The sequence below is a fragment of the Eleutherodactylus coqui genome, chromosome 4 (genome assembly GCF_035609145.1).
Source record: "Eleutherodactylus coqui strain aEleCoq1 chromosome 4, aEleCoq1.hap1, whole genome shotgun sequence".
NCBI lineage: Eukaryota > Metazoa > Chordata > Amphibia > Anura > Eleutherodactylidae > Eleutherodactylus > Eleutherodactylus coqui.
Window position 1 is genome coordinate 7881517 of NC_089840.1, and position 19385 is coordinate 7900901.

The 19385-nt window shown below is 49.0% G+C and overlaps 1 protein-coding gene across 3 annotated transcripts in view; it reads left to right on the forward strand.

Moving 5' to 3' along the window:
- Positions 1 to 19385, forward strand: part of GART (phosphoribosylglycinamide formyltransferase, phosphoribosylglycinamide synthetase, phosphoribosylaminoimidazole synthetase) — a 34395-nt gene extending 15010 nt beyond the window's left edge. For all 3 annotated transcript variants that reach the window (XM_066599030.1, XM_066599029.1, XM_066599028.1), the window contains exons 10-22: positions 1309 to 1477; positions 1987 to 2218; positions 4235 to 4329; positions 6938 to 7047; positions 7930 to 8128; positions 9094 to 9345; positions 9539 to 9691; positions 10419 to 10622; positions 13680 to 13826; positions 14683 to 14813; positions 15128 to 15269; positions 16152 to 16267; positions 18201 to 19385. In XM_066599030.1, coding sequence (XP_066455127.1) covers positions 1309 to 1477; positions 1987 to 2218; positions 4235 to 4329; positions 6938 to 7047; positions 7930 to 8128; positions 9094 to 9345; positions 9539 to 9691; positions 10419 to 10622; positions 13680 to 13826; positions 14683 to 14813; positions 15128 to 15269; positions 16152 to 16267; positions 18201 to 18398 — 2148 coding nt within the window. In that variant the 3' untranslated portion in view covers positions 18399 to 19385. The remainder of the gene's footprint in view (positions 1 to 1308; positions 1478 to 1986; positions 2219 to 4234; positions 4330 to 6937; positions 7048 to 7929; positions 8129 to 9093; positions 9346 to 9538; positions 9692 to 10418; positions 10623 to 13679; positions 13827 to 14682; positions 14814 to 15127; positions 15270 to 16151; positions 16268 to 18200) is intronic.

Sequence of the window (19385 nt, forward strand, 5' to 3'; positions counted from 1 at the left end):
TTTAACACCGCAGGCTCCTCCTTCCAATGTCCTAGAATTTTGCATATAGCAGTCCCCACTCAGGTGGAATTTGAGGAGTTCACAACCAAAGAATGGTTAGTCTGGATACGTTTCCTCAAGTCTAAGCGCTTGGACATTATGTATCTGTTCCCTAAGGAATCAACTAAAGTGGTCCTCTTCACCATCGCTGGATACCCCAGTGCTTTGTTGAAATGTGCTACCCTTTGGGGGGTGGGAGGCTGAGGGGGGAACGGTTCTGTCTAAAATCGCCTTCAGTCCACAATTGCCTAATGGATTAGGTCCTCTATTATGGAGGCCTCCTATGCCAAGGGCAGGACTCTGCCCACTCGGGTGGCGGCTCACTCCACGCACGGTCCGTGCCCCTTAGGCGGTGTCCATATCTCTTCTGCTCTTCACTTCATACCTTCACAATATTTTTCAGGGCGCGTACTTTTGTGTCCTCCGATACTCCTGATTACAGGATTCTACCGGCAGCTACCTGATCCCATCAGAGGTACTTCTGCCCGCCCCTAGGGACTCCTTTTGAACATCTCAAGGTCTTCACTGTATGTCCCAATCACACCTAAGCCGCTACTGAAGGCGTTTGTTGCAGGGTTTTGTTGTTACTCCCCATTAAATTCTTTTGGCGGATGTTCATTGGAGGACACGGCCCCCACGGACGTTGTTCAGGGGAGCCGGACGTTGTTCAGGGGAGCCGGACGTTGTTCAGGGGAGCCGGACGTTTCTCTATTCTGACTTCCCCCGTCACTTCTTCTACTCGTATGGTTTTTCTGTTACATTTTCCGTTAGCCTGCGGGCCTTTCCTCTCCTGCTTCTGTACCAACTGAGTTAGCAGAGTGGCTACAGGAGCCGCATAGTTGGTAGGAGGAGTCAACCTTTGCTTTGTGTCGCCTCCTAGTGGCAGCAGCTGTACTCGCGGTCTACGCTGTGTCCCCAATGAACATTTGAGAGAAGGATTTTACTGTGAGTAATAAATAAACTCCTGTTTTTATCACTCTTTAAACTGTAAAGAATTTAATAAGTTTGTCTATTTAATTAAATAGACAAACTTTGCTTTTGAAGTAATGAAGGTGGATCTGATCGCTGAGCGCATCCGGCCTTGTGCATCCGGGTCATCTCTATAGCTGACTCGTGTGCGCCTCGCTATAAAGGACTTGTCTCATCTAACCACATGACGGGGGCTCGGGACTGCCATTCTAATAATCATGGGGGTCCCCAGCGCTCCTTTACACTGGGTTATACCAATGGGCACAACTAGGCAGTTCTGATTTAATTTCTGCCCTGCAGGTAATTCTGCCGCTGCTTCAGAGCGACCTCTACGCCGTCATGCAGGCCACTGTTGGCGGTCGGCTCGCTGCTTCCATGCCGGTCTGGTTAGAAGACCACGCAGCCGTTACTGTGGTCATGGCCAGCGGAGGCTATCCCGGGAGTTATAACAAGGGCCTGGAAATCACAGGTAAAGCCAGTTTATTCATCCTTCCTCTTACTTGCAACTATCCACATGAGGCTGCACAGCGGTGCGTCACACGGGACGTTGTCTGATTGCAACCAACATGACAGTTGCAGCAAATCCAGCTCTGTTGTAACAGCGTGCAAGGTATATGCGGCTTATTCCACCAGACACCGTTGGAAAAGCAATTTGCAATTACCATCTGGCTGTTAACAATAAAATCGCAGTTCTGGAAAAAATTGCGTTTTTTTGCAACTTGCTGTTGTGCGGCACGCGCAGCCCCGGCGAGAACAGCTGCTGGGCATCCAGTTTCTAGCAGTACAAAAAAAAGATTACCGAACACATTCAAGAAAAGTATTGACTGTTTCACAACTATCAGAGTTGTGAATGCAGCTCTGGAGTATAACGCATGCTTTAAACAGCCCACCGATCTCACTGTGAACCGTGTAATGCTCCAGCCGGCGTCCAGCCAAACCTTATTTACACAACTTGAATGATCTTGGTTTCTTTCTCAGGGCTTTCCACTGCCGAGGACCTCGGTCTTGAGGTGTTCCATGCTGGTACGGCACTTAAGGACAAGAAGGTGGTGACCAGCGGGGGGCGTGTTCTCACAGTGACGGCCGTCAGGAAGGACTTGCTGTCTGCTCTGGAAGAGGCCAACAAAGGCGTGTCGGTCATAGCGTTCTCCGGGGCCGCGTACAGGAAGGACATTGGTTTTCGAGCCATCGCGTATCTGAAGCAACACAGGTGTGTGTAGGAGAAGCGGCGGCGACATAATGTGATCCGTGGCTGTAACGGCGGAGGGCCGGCCACGGTGGACCAGCGGTTTGTTTTTTGTAGCATCTGATCTGTAATTTTATATTTGATTAGAATAAAACCCTGAATTGTGTATAAACCGGTGTTGTCGTCCACCAGTGCAGTATTGTGCAGGACTGCGGGTCCATCGTGGGATTATCGCAAAAAGCAGCTGGCTTTGCATCTTCCTTCCACAAATGTAAGGCTGGTGCTGAGATGAAAAGTATGAACAAGTGCAAAGTTTCCTTCGCTAGCCGCTAAAGCGTTGCCACCCAGGTGACCTGCATGAGGGGGGTTTACACGGCCGATAAATCATCCAGATCCCTGCGTCCAGAGGTGTGAATGCTGCCCGACTGAACAACAGATGAGACTTCATTCACTTCATGTTCCGTTTTCTGCATGCAGAAACTGAACAACAAACAGCAAATCGGCCGTGTAAACAGGCAGTATTCCTTATGAGCGACTGCCTGTTCATTTGGAGGTGGGAGGGTTGGAACGATTATTGCTGGGACGACCTGTCGGGCAGATCTCATGTTAAAGTGGCTTAACGGTAAACTGCACCTCATCCTACAAATCACCCCTGCTGACCTGCTTGCAGTCAATGGCTGGAGGGGCAGCTGGAAAGAATGAAGGCGCTCGTACAACTTCAATAGATATTGACCGACTGCTCATAAAGTAGATGACTATTCCTTCCAACCCCGTCCCAATTCACATGCACCAAGAGGGGCGAGTAAGCCCCTGCCAAACGCCTTCAGTAGTGGCTTATCTCCCCTATGGGGGTCAGGCATGTACAGTCCAACATGCTCGATCCTTCGCCCTGATATCTGTCAAGTGGGTTGAGACACCCCCAGAAACATCAGATAGTTGGCTGGTTGACTGACTTTACTGCACCATGGGCACCTTAGAGGGAACTTCTCTTCACCTATAAGCACATAAACGAAGTTTAAGGACCTATATAGGATGCTGCCGAGGAGTCCAGGAATACGTATCAGATTCGTCATCTGCCCGGGAAACGGAACTTGGTGTCTGCATCAGACTTTATTCTGCAGTCGGTGCGCACCGTCCCATAGAGAACCATGTGACTGCAGACAGGAGTTTGGATAGAAACCGGCACTTACCTGGTTCTCCGTTCCCACACTTATGTATAAAATGTACCCCGCAGACTCCTTGGACCTGGGCTATACACACCAGAAGTTAGTTTACAGTTCCTATAGGTGATGATGGGTTCCCCTCTAAGGGCTAATACTTGCAGCGTTGTGCCTATTGAGTGCAGCACAATATAATCTGTTAGCGCCGGTGACTTTGGGCACAATATTCTACCTTAAAGCAAGTCTTATGGAGGATCTCTACATAATACTACATGCATTGGGGGTACAGTATGGCTTTGGCCATCTTGTGTATCTGTAATACGGTCATAGGCAATGAGCCCTTAATCGCTGCCTTATGACTGTTATGGGTTCCATCTGCTGCAGATATAAAATGACAAGTTGCCCCCCCCCCCCCCCCCCCCTCGTTTCCCCGCAATAATTGGATGGGTTGATGAAAGGGGAAAATTGCTGTATGCATTCGCTCGGACACCTCGGTGACTGGCCTTGGTACTTTGTGGATTGTCTGCCTTCTTGGAAGAAACACAGGAGGATCTTTGCTCCTCGGAATGCTTCAGTTACTGAGTAATGGTCAGGAGGAGCAGGAAATAAAAACTCCAAACTGCATTTTTCGGTCCCTTCCCCTCCCCCACACAGTTGTGAAGAACTTTGGTAGAATTGCAGACCACTCGATGTGATCGCTTACCAGGACCAGCCGGCTCATTGGATCGCCTGCCTTCGTTCTCCTGCTCGGTGGTCCTTCGGGGGTCGGACTCTGCTCTGTCAATGTGTCAGTCCTGGACAAGCCTGTATAATGATATAGGATAAGGTGCCGTATACATAAGTGCCGTACGCCGTGACCTTGTGCTTCGTGTTCTTGCAGACGTCTCACCTACAAGGACAGCGGTGTGGATATTGAGGCTGGAAACTCCCTGGTACAGAAAATAAAACCTTTTGCAGCTGCCACTGCCAGACCAGGTACAAGAAGTGCGATGATCCGGGCGGCCCGTCCGCAGGGGACCTGATGAGGGTTGGACGAGAGCATAAGGGGGAGGGACTTGTTTGTACAGCGCCAACTTATTCCGCAGCGCTTTCAGGTAATTTATTACCCCCCACCAAGCTGGGGGCTCGTTTTACAGATCTCGGAAGGATGGAGGGCTGAGTCAACCTTGAGGTACCTGAACCATGCGGCGATTAAACCTGCAACCTTCAGGTCATGAGCGAGAGCTTAGCACTGCGGCCTTAACACTCTGCGCCACACTAGGCTATAAAATCATAACTGTCAGCACTTCCCTGTATAGGATAACCGTAGGATGTGTACAGCCCTTCCACACAATGATAGGAGTTACCCTTCCGCAGGTCAAACTTGCTGCTTCGGGGAAGATGGAAGCCCTGAAGTCTCCTGCTGTCAATGCAGATTGTTAGGTGTTCAGTTCTAATTGTCATGAACAGCTTTGTAGGCGATAGAAGCGCCCGACTCCTCGTGTGATTCGCAGGTACAGCCGGGCGGCCCTCTGCCTGCAAGCATAAAGCTTATGCAAAGGAGTGTCTGACTGACAACCAGACCCGTTTAGCCCCTCTTGTCTCCATATGTGTTGGGGCTCATTTTTAACATCCTTCTGTCGTAATTCTTATTTTTTTGTGCCAAGAAAAAAGACAAGTGGCTCCATTTTTTTTTTTTTTTTTTTTTTCCGTCTAGCATTGCTTAGCATCAATTGGTGAAAAAAACGAAAATGTGTGACTGTCCTCCGCGTGCGTTCTTCTTCTTCTTCTTCTTGCATGCTTATTCACTTGAATGGGTGACTCCTCCAAGAAGTTGGGCCAGAATAGGCCAGGCGGTATTTTTTATTTATTTTTTTTGTTCCTTAACAGTTCATATAAAATGTGCTTCACATACGGTGAGGAGGCGGACATGAAAACTGCTCATGGGAATAAACCTTAGCTTACCGTATATGTCGGACTAGTAAGACGCTCCGGGTTTAGAAAACAGAAAAAAAATATTTCATACTAATTTAAACATTTTTGGAGGTCGAACAAAGCAGAGGGGCTACCGGCAGTGACTTGGGTGTACTAGTCTAGGAAAGGGGGTCAGCAATGAACATTCGGCTCCTATTAAACCCAGTGTGTCCATTCAAACAATGGCGCAAGCATATCAGTTCACATTCTACACAGCGCTGCTGCTCGCACATTGTACAACGCAGACAGCTCTGCTACATACAGCTCTGCAGCTGACATGTTAATCACCGATGTTACTACTAAGTCCCCCTACAGATGTAGTAATGACCCCTCTGCCCGGTTATGACCTCTGCGGTTCTGCTGCTTCTGTAAGAACTTTTGATCTTTTCTGTCCACTTTTTTTTTTGTATAGCTTAACAATAATAAAAAAACAAAAAAAGCCTTTTACTCCAAAGTCGGCGCGTCTGATGAGCCTGTCGGCATCCATGACCAAATCCTATCACATTATTGCATTGTCCGGTTGAGGGGCCCATAAATAAGAGAAGTTGCTTGAAATGGGTGACTGGAACCATTTCCAACAAACCTCGTTTGAAAAATACATACAAGTGATCATTGGCCGTAGTGGACTGCCAAGTCTCATCGGCCGGGCCAGAAAACATCCGCTCAGGCCTTATTGGTCTCCAATGTATTAATTCAGACAAACTAGTTTTAGCCGCCAAAAAAAATGGCGCATAGACAACTAAAATCAGCGACCGAAAAATATAGGTCTTCCTTTATCTTTGGACTAAACGCTGTGCACCCCATAGACTCCCATGGGAGCTGCAAAAAAAAAAAAGGGAGGGGAAAGGCTGGGAAGAGATGACTGGTGCTGCTATTTGGTCATTAGGAGGATTTCTGCTGACTGAGGGAATTCCAATCAGCAGCGTTTTTTTTTCCCCGCCAATACATCGCACCCGGACGCGTGAATGGACAGGAAAATGCTAATGAAGCTCGGGATTTGTTTGCGGGAAATTGTCCATTAACGAGCTTTTATGGTGTGATCTGTCAAGCGGTAAATCACAACACTCGTGTGCAAGAGGCCTCAGTTGGCCAAAACTACATGTGTGGCATCCGCTTACCATTTAGTGCGAGCCCCAGGAGTCTGGTTTTGGGTTTTTTAGTCCTCCTTGATACTGTTGGATGGATGATTGACCCCATTGACGTTAAACAAGGTCTTGTATATGGCCGACTTTACAGAAGGATGTCATTGCTGTTACAGTCCTGTCCCAGGTGTTTGATGGGATGCAATACAGCAACGTCCTATCCCAGTAGGCAGATGGTTGGGATCCGGTGAAATGCTCTATACTTTATTAATGATATCCCGCGGCCGCTGTCGGCATCGGTGAAGCTGAAGACCATTCCAAGTAACCTGGAGCAGACTCTTCCATAAGAGGTATCCACAAACCCCAAAGACTTACAAACTGGTGCAGCGACTAGTGTTTCACAGTACCGCTCTACCCCATCCAGCTCCGTTCTGCTCCTCGTCCTCTAATGGCCCAACATCTGCCCCCTATTTGTACCCTGAGGGGGGGTTCTGGACAGGATGTTCTGTGTGCAGGTATGTGACTGTCGCTGTCTGCTCTCCCATCAGGCTGTAACGCGGAGCTCGGAGGTTTTGCAGGTCTGTTTGATCTTAAAGCTGCAGGTTTTGTGGACCCCATCCTGGTATCCGGGACCGACGGTGTGGGAACAAAGCTGAAGGTAACGGCCCTTCTCTACCAAACCTCATGATTGTCGTTGGTCGTTCAAGCGCACCTTAAATCATAAATGTTTAGAGCGAGTCCTTTAGAAGTCCTGCAGGGTGTTTATTTTACAATATGACAAGAATACGGCACTAATAGCGACCGCTGGAGGGACGCTACTTTGTCTGAACCGGACATGGAATGCCTTATCCACATCAGACGGAATCTATTCTATATTTCTGGATTTACACACCATATACTGATGTGGGAAACCCAAAATATACCAAAACCTCTAAGTGGAGGATCAGGAAATCTGACCCTAACCTACTAATGCAAGAGACCTACCTAAAAGTGGAGCATTCGCCCTGATGAGGGTGAACCCGCATCAGGAAGCTGGGGAGATCTTGACTCTCCCTAGTTGTACAGCAGGGATGATGCTTACTACAGTATATACAGTGTAAATGTTGAGCAGAGAATGAACCAAGTGTAATACCAATGTAGTAACAAGAATAGTCAGGAGGCCGATGCTACCACACCCCAAAGACTTGAACAGAACAGGAGCCACCGTCTAGACCAGAAACCCCTTCAGACTAGAACCATAACCGGCATCTTCACTACAGAGGAGCCGGAATAGATGTGTACAGACCAGCACTGATTGGTCGGCTGCGACACACACCACCCTGCAGGATCAATCCGTTAGCACAGGTCGGCGTCCAACGCCCAAGTGACACTGAGGTCGCCGTGATGTCACGGACGGTGAGCTATGGCACTGCAATCTAGTTCAATAGTCTCCAAGTGGTGGCTATCCAGCACTACAACTCCCAGTGTGTTCTGACTGCTCTTGCACATGTAGATCTAGACTACTTCCAGTTTCACCTGAAGAGTTCTCTTCTCTCCGTAGATCGCTCAGGCTTGTAACAAGCATGACACCATTGGCCAGGACCTGGTGGCCATGTGCGTCAATGACATCTTGGCACAAGGAGCGGAGCCTCTGTTTTTCCTGGACTACTTTGGCTGCGGGTCCTTGGACGTGTCGGTGGCTGAATCGGTGGTCTCTGGTATAGCCAGTGCCTGTCAGATGGCCGGTTGTGCCCTTCTAGGTAGAACACCTTGGCTTATCTCTTGCCTCACAAAGACGTCTCTTATAAGATGCTGTTATATCGGGTGACTCTGTAGACTTGGTGACCCTTCACACTCGTACCTATCTCTGATTTCTAGAAATCTTAGCTGGATCTGCAATCTCCAAATGGTAGGTGTCATGTTGTGGGGCCGGGGCCAATCTCAGTAGTCCATCCCTCTAACCCTTAAAGGGGTGATAACAGAAGTTAAAGTTCTTTATCTACAGGATATCCACATGATGGGAGAATAACTTGCTGATAGGTGTGGTTCTTACCCCTGAAGCCCCTGCCGATGTCAAGAACGGGAGTCCAGTGTCCTTCAGGCTCCTCCCTGCGGGGTTACCGCACCGAAGAGGAGACTGATTGGAGCGCTTGCATGACTCTCATTCAAATCCTTCTGTTCACTTTCAATAGGACTGCCAAGATGGTAGAGCGGGTGCCATTTGGGCATGTCCATCAGCCCCATTGAAATAAATGGAGCGCTGACTTTGCATGCTCTGCCAGCGCTCTCTTCATAAAGACATCACTGTAGGGGACGAAGAGGCCCCCACCCTGGTGACCAACAGAATAGGATGGGGGGATCCCGTTCAGCAGTAAGACCCCCACCAATCAGCAAGTTAAGGAGAGGCGAAAACTTGTAATTCTGATCCAACACGTTTAACCCTAAAAGGATTGTGCGCTGACCCCCGTATTAGGAAAATAGGGCTATGTCCTTAAGGGGTTAACGACCACACGTCATAAATGTATGTATTCTATTAAGATCAATGGCACAGAACGTGTGCCTGTTATAAATGTGGACTGCATGACCATAAGATGGACATAAGCAGTAAATCCCAATAGTCCAAACCCCCTCCTGAGGCGCCGGGAGGAGCGGACGGTTTTTGTATCGGGATGCCTGGCGGCTCAGAAGGTCAGCGGTGCTCAGTTGTTCTATTTTATGTTGTCAGGTGGTGAAACGGCGGAGATGCCCGGGATGTACGCCCCCGGGGAGTACGACCTGGCGGGCTTTGCTGTGGGCGCAGTAGAGCGAGGCCGCCTGCTGCCGCTACCGGAGGAGGTCACAGCAGGCGACTTGGTGATCGGCGTCTCTTCTTCGGGGGTTCACAGCAACGGCTTCAGTCTGGTCCGGAAGATTCTCGAGAAGTCTCCCCTGGAGTTGTCATCTCCGGCGCCGCCCGGATGTGGGAACGGGACGTTTGGTGAGAACTTGAATTAGTTTTTTTTGTAAGTTCTAACTTTTCTTCTGCTTGAAGTACACAAGGGTCTAATGAACCATCGTCAGCCCTAATTGTTGTCCGTTGTGGCCCCCTGCCCAGCTATCCTACAAGGAATCGGGTTTACATCTTAAGTATTTCTCTTTTGTCCTTATTTTTTAGTTTGCTTTTCTTGCAGGTGAACTCTTACTGACTCCTACCAAGATCTACAGTAAGACCCTCCTGCCTGTCCTGAAGTGCGGCCACGTGAAGGCCTTGGCTCACATCACCGGTGGTGGGCTGCTGGAGAATATTCCCCGGGTCCTGCCCTCCTCGCTGGGAGTCACCTTAGGTGAGATTGTGTATATAGTTCGTACACAAATAGTGGTTGATTATGGCGGCGGTGGTCGTTGTGTAGTAATACTGTCCTTCTGGAAACCTGTTCTTTCTGTCTAAAAAAGGGGTTGTTCATGACTTGACTTATCCTCAGGACTGGTTATAAGTGGCTGATTGACAGGGGTCCACCACTCAGGACTTCTGCTGATCAGCGGATTGAGGTGACCTTGGTGAGTGTTGCTGCTGCTTCAGTCCATACCAGGCACAGCACCATACTTTGTTTAGTGGCTGTGACTGGTATTGCAGCTCGGTCCCATTCACTTGCATGGGACTGGGCTACGTTCAGGCCATGTAACCGATGTTCTTGATGTGGCTGGCCCAAGAAGAGGAGGCTGCAGCACTTGCACGAGCCCTGCAGCATCTTCAGACGGCTGATCGGCAGCGATCCCCAGCAGTGGACCTCCACCGATCATCAATAGTTTAGCCCTGGAGGATGCCTTTTTAAAGTGGTTGTCTAGTTGTAAACTATTGATACCCTATTAAATGTTTCATTGGTCACACGTCCGTGTGGCTCGGTCATACCTGTGCAGGTGGAGGGAGGTATTTGTATAGAGCTGTCTGACAGCCGGCCACCTTCCTCCGGAGAGCGGGATTTCTCCTGCTCCATTTAGGAAGGTATCGGCTGTCGGCCCCCTTTATGTGAGGATGCAAACGCCGGCGCTAATATACTCCTTATTCGTCAGATGCCCTTTGCTGGAAGATACCCGGAATATTCTCTTGGCTTCAGAGAGAAGGCGGCCTATCGGATGACGAGATGAGCCGCACGTTTAACTGCGGTATCGGAGCTGTGCTCCTTGTGAAGAGGATGTTTGCTGAGGACGTCTTAAAGGAAATCCAGGCGGTGGAAGACGCGTGGATAGTCGGCGAAGTCACGCTGCGCCAAACAGGTCAGATGACCCGCAATTCAACCTCCATTTATCTATAGAGGATTTGTGTCCCCTATAGGCTGCTCTCGTTCCTCTCCGTAGTTCTGTGTAAAGGTACCTTATCAGTCAAATAATCGCTTGAAAGAGCGAATCCAAACATCAGTCGTTCTACATAAAGAGACGCAGAATTATTCGCTCGCTGGTATTTTCGTTTCCGCTCACCTAAAAAAAAAAATATTTGCTGGTTGGTCACAGTTTTGTATTTAGTGATCACCTCTAAGAACAATATGCCGCAATGATCAAACAGCGGCCGTCCGTACGCTTCAGCGACTCTTCTGAGTGACTCTGGAGGATAGTTGCTTGGTGTAAAGGCATCCTCAGGCTTTGTTCACAAGGTGGTCACGCAGATTTCACCCTTTCAATTGAAAATCCACACCAATCTCGCTGAGGGTGCGATCACACGGATTCCACAATGGGATTTTCCGTCCTAAATCCACGACTCGTTTGGTACGGATTTTTTTCTGTGGATGTGCAGATTTCATCCTGTCAATGGGCAAAATCCAAGTGCAGAATTGCCAATGCAGATCCTCATGAAGTGATGTGTTGGACGTTCTTTACGCCCGTTAACTAGACTAAATCCGCATCAGATCTGCGTCAGATCTGCGTCAGACCAGCGGTGCATGCCGGCTGCGCTCCTACAGGTGGATTGTGTGATGCGAAGCGGCCTTCATATTGACGCTTCTCAGACCCCCCTTTGCCTTTCATTGCCATCTGAGCTTTTCCACGAACGTTGATAGTTAGTAGCGGATTACCTCGTTTATTGGATTCATCTGTTTCAATGAAAGGGCTGAAAAATACACTGGAGCAGAATGCCTGCTGACAATTCTACTAGTTTTTAGTGCAGATTTCCCCAGAGAACCGTCTTGCATGCATTTACTATGTGGCTCTCGGACAGTTTTTTTTTTTTTGTTTTTTTTTTTACGACTCGTCCAATAAAGGAGTGTTCCTTCGTGGGGAAGAGGCGTGGCCTAAATGCAACACTCTGTGCCAAAAATGGCGCCAAATTTGGCATAAAGTAGGCTAAGTAGGTGGGGTAAAGTTATACTAGACAGTCCAAAAGATGCGCCAGATTTATCACTCAGCAGTCGCTAAGACTGAAGAGTCTTAAAACTCACCAATTTTATTAAAGTTTACTCTAACTATTATACAGGATTAGTAAATCTGCCCTGTTGTCTTCCAGTGACCTTAGCTTATACAAAACAGTTGGGCAGAGCTGCAGTATAAAGTAGGGAGGTGAGATACAGCAGTGTCCTGAGCCTAAGAGCTATTAGGTGGATTTCAGACCTGAACTTGTTAAACATTTAGTTAACTGGTAGTGATGTGTCAGAAGTTTTGATCAGTTGGGGTCTGGGTGCTGAGATCTCTGAGCACTGGGCCCATTTGGCTGTGTCCGTTACTGCTTGTGCTTCCGAGAAAGTGTACGGAGTTCATACACCGCTTGCAATGGCAGCCCAAAGGGGACGGCGCTCATCTGAGTACTATTGCCCAATCATGTTAAAGATCGGTGGGGCTCTCAGTAGCAGGACGCCCACCGATCGAAACTCTTCAGATGTCACTATGACATAACTAGTTTTTAAAAACTAGTTCCACTTTTAAGTTATCTAGTTGTCACCCAGCAGCTGTTCCCTAATGTACTGATCAGACCTCCTCTGCTCACAGGAACAATCTGGTAACCCCTCTGGTCTGCAGGGAGCAGCTGATTCCCTACAATTACCTGCAGGAACAGATCAACACTTTTTCTCGTCTGTATCGTTGGGGGACACAGCTGAAGAACGTGGATATAGCAGATGTACTACGAGGCGGACACTAAGCAAAAGTACTAGCTCCTCCTACCAGCTGTAGCCCTCCTGCAGGCACCAAGCTCCTCCTACCAGCTGTAGCCCTCCTGCAGGCACCAAGCTCCTCCTACCAGCTGTAGCCCTCCTGCAGGCACCAAGCTCCTCCTACCAGCTGTAGCCCTCCTGCAGGCACCAAGCTCCTCCTACCAGCTGTAGCCCTCCTGCAGGCTTATCTGTTTTGTAGAGGGTAGGCCTCTTTCTTCGCCAGTCTTTCAACTGGTGTTTCCTTTCTGGACTAGGAATTCGGGGCTGACCCTTGACTCTCCCCGTTACCCCACCGAGGAGGCCGAACAGTGTGGAGTAAACGATGTATGTGCCCTACCCTCAGAAGACAAGGAGGCTTGGTCCACAGGCAAAGTGGACCACAACCCGTCCATTCCCTCCGTTTGCTCAGGACTGGGGAGGGACTTTGCAAGTCTCTCGGTCGGCATGTTTTTGCAGATGGCTATAACTAATTGCATGATTTCTTCCCTAATTTTCTCCCCCCCCCCCAGGGACTGCTCTGAAACTTCTGACAGTCTTCACCTGTGTCCCCTAATGAGACAGGAAAATGTTTTTATCTATTTTTTGTGCTTGCTGTACAAATCTTTCTAGTCCTGTTCATTGGAGGACACAGCTACCCCACCCCATCCTACACACACACTTTAGTCCTTATGACTCTGAGACCGCTGTCCATGTTGGAGCGTTTGTTCCCTGGTGTCCTCCATGGTGTCTTACAGTTTTAATGTGAATTTTTCACTGTTTTCGTCCTACCCGGCTGCTCATACTGGCATATAAAATGGTTAGCTTGGTGCCTGCAGGGGAGTTATAGCTGCTAGGAGGAGCTTAACACTCTTTTGCTTTGTTACCGCCTCCTAGTGGTAGCAGATATACCCACAGTCCAAGCTGTGTCCCCCAATGACAGACAATACAGATTTTATGGTAACTGCAAAAAACCTCTGGTTCTCCCAGCCGGTGTTCTGCCAGTATAATGCTGTCACATCAGAGAGTGCGTTGCATTAGAAGAATTAGACGGCTCCGGATAGCGCCAGTATTCTGCTTACAGCTCCGGGGGGATGGCTGAGACTCCCTGTGGGTATGTAAGAGGCGTGTTACTACCACTTGTGGGCTCGGTGGACGTGGTGGTAACAAGTATTTGCCTTAATTGGATACCATAATAATATATGCTGCTGACCTGCAGGATCCGAAAGTGTGGAAATCAAGAATCTGACCGCTGCGCTGAGCAGGACGGAGCCGGAAGCACAAAAATACTTGTCTACGTCCATCTGTCATGAACGTCCTGCTGTAGAGGGGAGAGTGAGAGTGGCCGTCCTCATTTCTGGGACAGGTGAGGACTTAAACAGAACCTATAAATGATGATCTGTGGAAGTTGTACTATAAAACATGTAGTGATATTATAATTACAGGACTTATCATGTACTGACCCTGAGTTATATCCTGTATTATACCCCAGAGCTGCACTCACTATTCTGCTGGTGGAGTCACTGTGTACATACATTACTTATCCTGTACTGCTCCTGAGTTACATCCTGTATTATACTGCAGAGCTGCACTCACTATTCTGCTGGTGGAGTCACTGTGTACATACATTACTTATCTTGTACTGATCCTGAGTTACATCCTGTATTATACTTCAGAGCTGCACTCACTATTCAGCTGGTGGAGTCACTGTGTACATACATTACTTATCCTGTACTGCTCCTGAGTTACATCCTGTATTATACTCCAGAGCTGCACTCACTATTCAGCTGGTGGAGTCACTGTGTACATACATTACTTATCCTGTACTGATCCGGAGTTACATCCTGTATTATACTCCAGAGCTGCACTCACTATTCTTCTGGTGGAGTCAGTGTACATACATTACTTAAGGGCTAACTGAAGTCTGCAGAATGGTGAATGCAGCTCTGAAGTGTAATAGGGCTCTAACTCGGTACAAGATGGTGTATTTGTGTCACTATTTATGTAGATTAGATTTATATATGAACTGAACTACGTCTTGTGCGGGCGTTAGCTTTACCGGGAAACCCTGTTGTCACCACCGATCATCTGTGAGCTGGAATCTCCCATAATCCCTCAGTGTGACGCCGGCCTCGCCTAGTGATATCCGTCTGTGCGCCTCCATCGTTGTGCTGAGCCGTGAAGTATAATAATGGGTTTATTTTCCCTCCATCCTTCCTAAGGTACAAATCTTGATGCGTTAATAAAAAGCACCGCGTCCCCCGGCAGCGCAGCGTCCGTCGCCCTGGTGATCTCCAACAAAGCCGCAGCCGGAGGTCTGCAGAAGGCTGAAGCTGCCGGCATTCCTACAAAGGTGAGGCCCTGGTTGCATGTCTAACCCGTCAGCGGGTCTTTGACTAATGAGTGGATTATCGCTTGGTGGCCGCGCTCACGCCGAACTGTCTGCATCCGCTTCTCGGACTGATTTGGACGACCGTCACCCAGTAAAGCAGCCCAACACTAAGAGCATGATGCGCCAGGGGTGTGACTATAGGGGATGCGGTTGTACCAGGAGCCTTGGGGGGCCCATAAGGCCCCCCTTCTCCATATGGTGAGCCCAGTGATATGAATAAAGCATTAGAGTTGGGGGCCCCGTTACACCTCTGATGCGCCATCTTTCCGCTGCAGGTGATTGACCACAGACAGTATGGCAGCCGGGAGGAGTTTGACAACGCTGTCGACAAGGTCCTCGAGGAGTTCTCCATCGAGTTTGTATGTCTGGCCGGCTTCATGCGAATTTTATCTGGTCCCTTCGTCAGAAAGTGGAACGGTGAGTGTGGACATTTATAAGCTGTAGCCTTGTGTGTCGTATACGGTACGCAGGACTACCTGCGCTCCACTGTACCCAGGCTGTCGGCTTACCTGCTAGCAAGGACCCCTTATTCTGCAGCACCTTCACCTAAGAGGACATATGACAGGGCTTCTGGTCTTCATGAGACAACCCAACCCATTCCCAAAATGCACTGTACATGCCAAGCCCACTACATACATGGCGAGTGACAGCGGACATCCACCAGTGACAGCTGGGATCAGCGCTCATGCTGGTCCGCAGCTGTTAACCCTTTTAATGCTGCTGTCAGTTCTGAAAACAGCATTGAAACATTCGGATCAGCTTTCAGGGGACTTGAATGCCCCTTCTTCCTACTCAGTGCAATCGGGGAGGTGCTGCTCGGCTCTCATGACGGCCTGTGGGCTGTCAGAACACAGTATGATGCAATACAATGTATCAGTGATCACACATGCAGTGACGTTCTGAGGGTAAAGGTCGCAGCATGTTCTATCCCATTTTTTTCAGTGGGACCTTAAGACCTCGCATGTCGCTCGCCGGCCGTGCGGTGTGATGTTTGCCATTGAAATCCAATGGGAAACACTTGCGGCTGTTTGACGCGCAGGAAACACCCGTCTCGGGATCGCAATATGACAGAAGTGATGGGAGGCAATTTTCAATGAAAAACTCACATCAACTTGTAAGACCCACGTTGGCAGGAGCGATATTAAGTGTCTCGGCCCGGCATCGCGCTCCCCTTATGAATGCAGCCTAAGGGTGGTCTTTGAAGCCCCAGGATTTTAATCTCCATGTTACGGACTTCTTGTAATATGAAGGCAGCAACCAAAGTCCTCCGGGTGAGTAACCTTTTTACTTTTCCTGCAGGAAAGATCCTGAACGTCCATCCCTCGCTGCTTCCGTCATTTAAAGGGGCGCACGCACATGAGCTGGTGTTGGAGGCCGGAGTGCGGGTCAGCGGTTGTACCGTACATTTCGTGGCTGTAAGTAGATTGAATGGCTTTAATCTGGGGTTATACAAAGGAAAGTAAAGGAAATAGTTTGGCAACTTCTGTTTGGCTTGTTCTGTTCCCTCTCCGTATCGGTCATACGTGTGCATTCTGTTATGTCAAGCTGGGACGTAAACTGCGGAACCGACTTCATACTCGTGGACTGACGTGACTCTGACGGAACTCTGAAACAGCAGACCTAACTCACGGACAGACAACGCACTGACTTAGAAATACCCAAAGCATACCCATATGCATAAACAGATGTAAATAGATATGATGCGAGGGATTGGTTCGTATTTTGGTCAAGATATTTAAGCCCGCAAGCCCACTTCATGGGTCCTCATCTCACGGGTCCCTACTCTAACGAGATAACTTCCATATGAAACCTGCCTGTATGCGGGGCGCTCATCCCAACAAGGATGACCCCGGGCTGGAACCTACCTAGACTTAGATGACAAACTAAACACAGCAGGACTGACCGTGGCTGACACCAACACACCAGGGATTCGCATACAACACCGAACACCATGCACCCTGAACAGGACTGTTCACCCTGCACAGACTCTGTTCACACCGAACGAATCACGGAAACCCCAGCAGCCTCCAGCAGAGAAGCTGGTATATATGAGCACCAGACCTGGGGTTTGGCTGACTGGAGAAATTCACACCCAGCCAGCTCAATCAACCCCACCTGGGGGCTGCAGTTGGCTGTACGAGTTTTTATTTTTTTTTATTCCCTAATTAAATTTTATTTTCTGACCTCCATAATTTTATCTTTCCATCAGCAGAGCTCTGTGAGGGCTCACTTTTTGCGGAATGTCTTGTAGCTTGCTATTGGTGGAGATGTGGCGTGATTAGATGAACAGTCATGTCACCTGAGACCCTATAAGAGGCTCTCGGAGGCCCCTTCTGTGTAGTGACCTCTTCTTCCGCTTGTGTAGAGCTTGTTGACCACTAGACGCCTCTACGACACAGAGAAGAGATTTCACCACATTACCAGAGGGGGGCGCATTATTGGGATGTGAGAAGCTGGATGGTCGTAGCGATGAATTATCCCCCACCAGCCGTTCTGACCAGACTGTTAGGAGGTGTTGGGACCAGTGGATGGGGACACACAAGGTGACCGGGCTTAGGACACCTCCTACAGACCACCAGTAGAGAGGAGCGTCTAACCTGACTGTTAGGGGGTGTTGGGACCACTGGATGGAGGCACACAAGGTGACTGGGCTTTAAAAGGGAGTGTGAAATCTTCACTGGACGCATGTCCGCCCGTGGACGCATCCGTAGGGGTATGTTGGCATGAAGTTTAAAATCTGCTGCGGATTTCAGTACTGATACTTGTCAAAATCCACATGTAGCAGTTTGCGCCGCCTTTTGAAGAGGTGACGTCCCCAACGGTCAGTTTAGGCTGCATGTAGATAGATTTCTACAAGTCTCATCCACGTTGCTTGTTCTGTTATGCTGCGGACTGTAAGCTGCCAGTTCCGCTGGGAAAACCCACCTGTTTTCCTGCATTCGAACATTGAAGAACTGCCTGTTCTTATAATACATCTGCAGGATCATTTCTTACAATCCAGCATTCTGCTGTTCCTCTGTTATTCCTCCTGGTAATGTATGAAGCAATCTCCCAGTGAGCGTTAAGGGGAAACTTTCTCGATAGGGTTTATCCCTGCGCACAGCATGGGGCTATCCAATCAGTGCCGACCGCATTGGGCTGTAACGGTAGGGGGATGGTAACACCCAGTTGACAGTTTCTGAATACATTTCCAGGAGGAATAACTGAGGAAAGGCACAATGCAGATGCTGTAGGATTATTTTATGGAGGAGACAACTATTCACTAGAACAGAACTGTTGGATAGCTGATGGTTCTTTTTAAGACTTTAGTCGCAGTAATGACGGCTCTCTGCTGCGCTTATGTTGCAGGAGGAGGTTGACGCCGGAGCCATCGTCTACCAGGAGGCCGTACCTGTGGAGTTTGGTGACACTGTGCACACCTTATCGGAAAGGGTCAAGACGGCGGAACACCGGGCCTTCCCTGCGGCCCTGCAGCTTGTGGCGAGCGGAGCAGCGAAGCTTGGAGAAGATGGCAAGATCCAGTGGAGCCGGAGCCTCGCTGTATAATGACCGCTCGCCGTCGCGTCCGTGCTGCGCAATTCTTAATATAGCTTATATAATCTTAAGATGTAAAACCCAACATGCGGCTGTTGCAGCCACCACTAGTTGTACTTTTGGAGGTTTTTGCATACATTGAACTGAATCTTAGCAGGAAACGCCTTCTGTGGAGGGTGAAGAGCGCCATCTGGAGGCGATATATTAAGAAATTGCAGAAATGGGGACCAAATGAGAGGTGAAGAGTCACTGTAAGGAGAACCCGGTGCTGCTGACACATATAAGAGCCTCATGTTGACTTTGGACTACAACTCCCATCATAGAAGGGATCAAAACTCCTCCTACTTCTCAGTCAGGGACCTTCGCTTTATGTCCGATGAAAAGCTTTTCACCACTAAAGACATTCCTTATCCTATGGACCTGGGATACATGTCTCTGATCCTGGGCCCCAGAATGCCTCCCTGCGTGACTGGAGCGGTGGCGTTCCCCGGCGTGGCGGCGCAGGCTTCAGTGTCATCGGCTCATATCTGTGACATTTCACAAGGTCAACTTGACTGGATTTCCTCTTCGTAACGGACATTCAGATGCTCTACACTTGGGGTCCACATGGTGGCGCTATCTACACGGAGCCTCCACAGAGGGGCGCTGATCTCTACGGATGCCGCCGGCCGCCACACTGATCACCGTGTGATCTTGGTCGTACCTGACGGTTGATTTTTCTTACATTTGGCGTTTACGGAAAAATTTGACTTCCGCTGCAAATGTTTTTCTTCTACTCCGTTCGCCCGTCTTCATGAATGACGCTGTTCGCGCTCCGCTGCGGCTGGGGTGGGGATTCCTGTTCTGAATGCCATGTTTCTGGTCCAGGAATTGAACAGATGGGATTCCCAGCGCAGCCGTGACGAACGAGCTCTACATTGTGCAGGTTCTTACGGTGACGACGCCAAATGTCTGTTGTTCAATGTTTTGGGACTTAATAAAGTTTATTGTAATAAAATA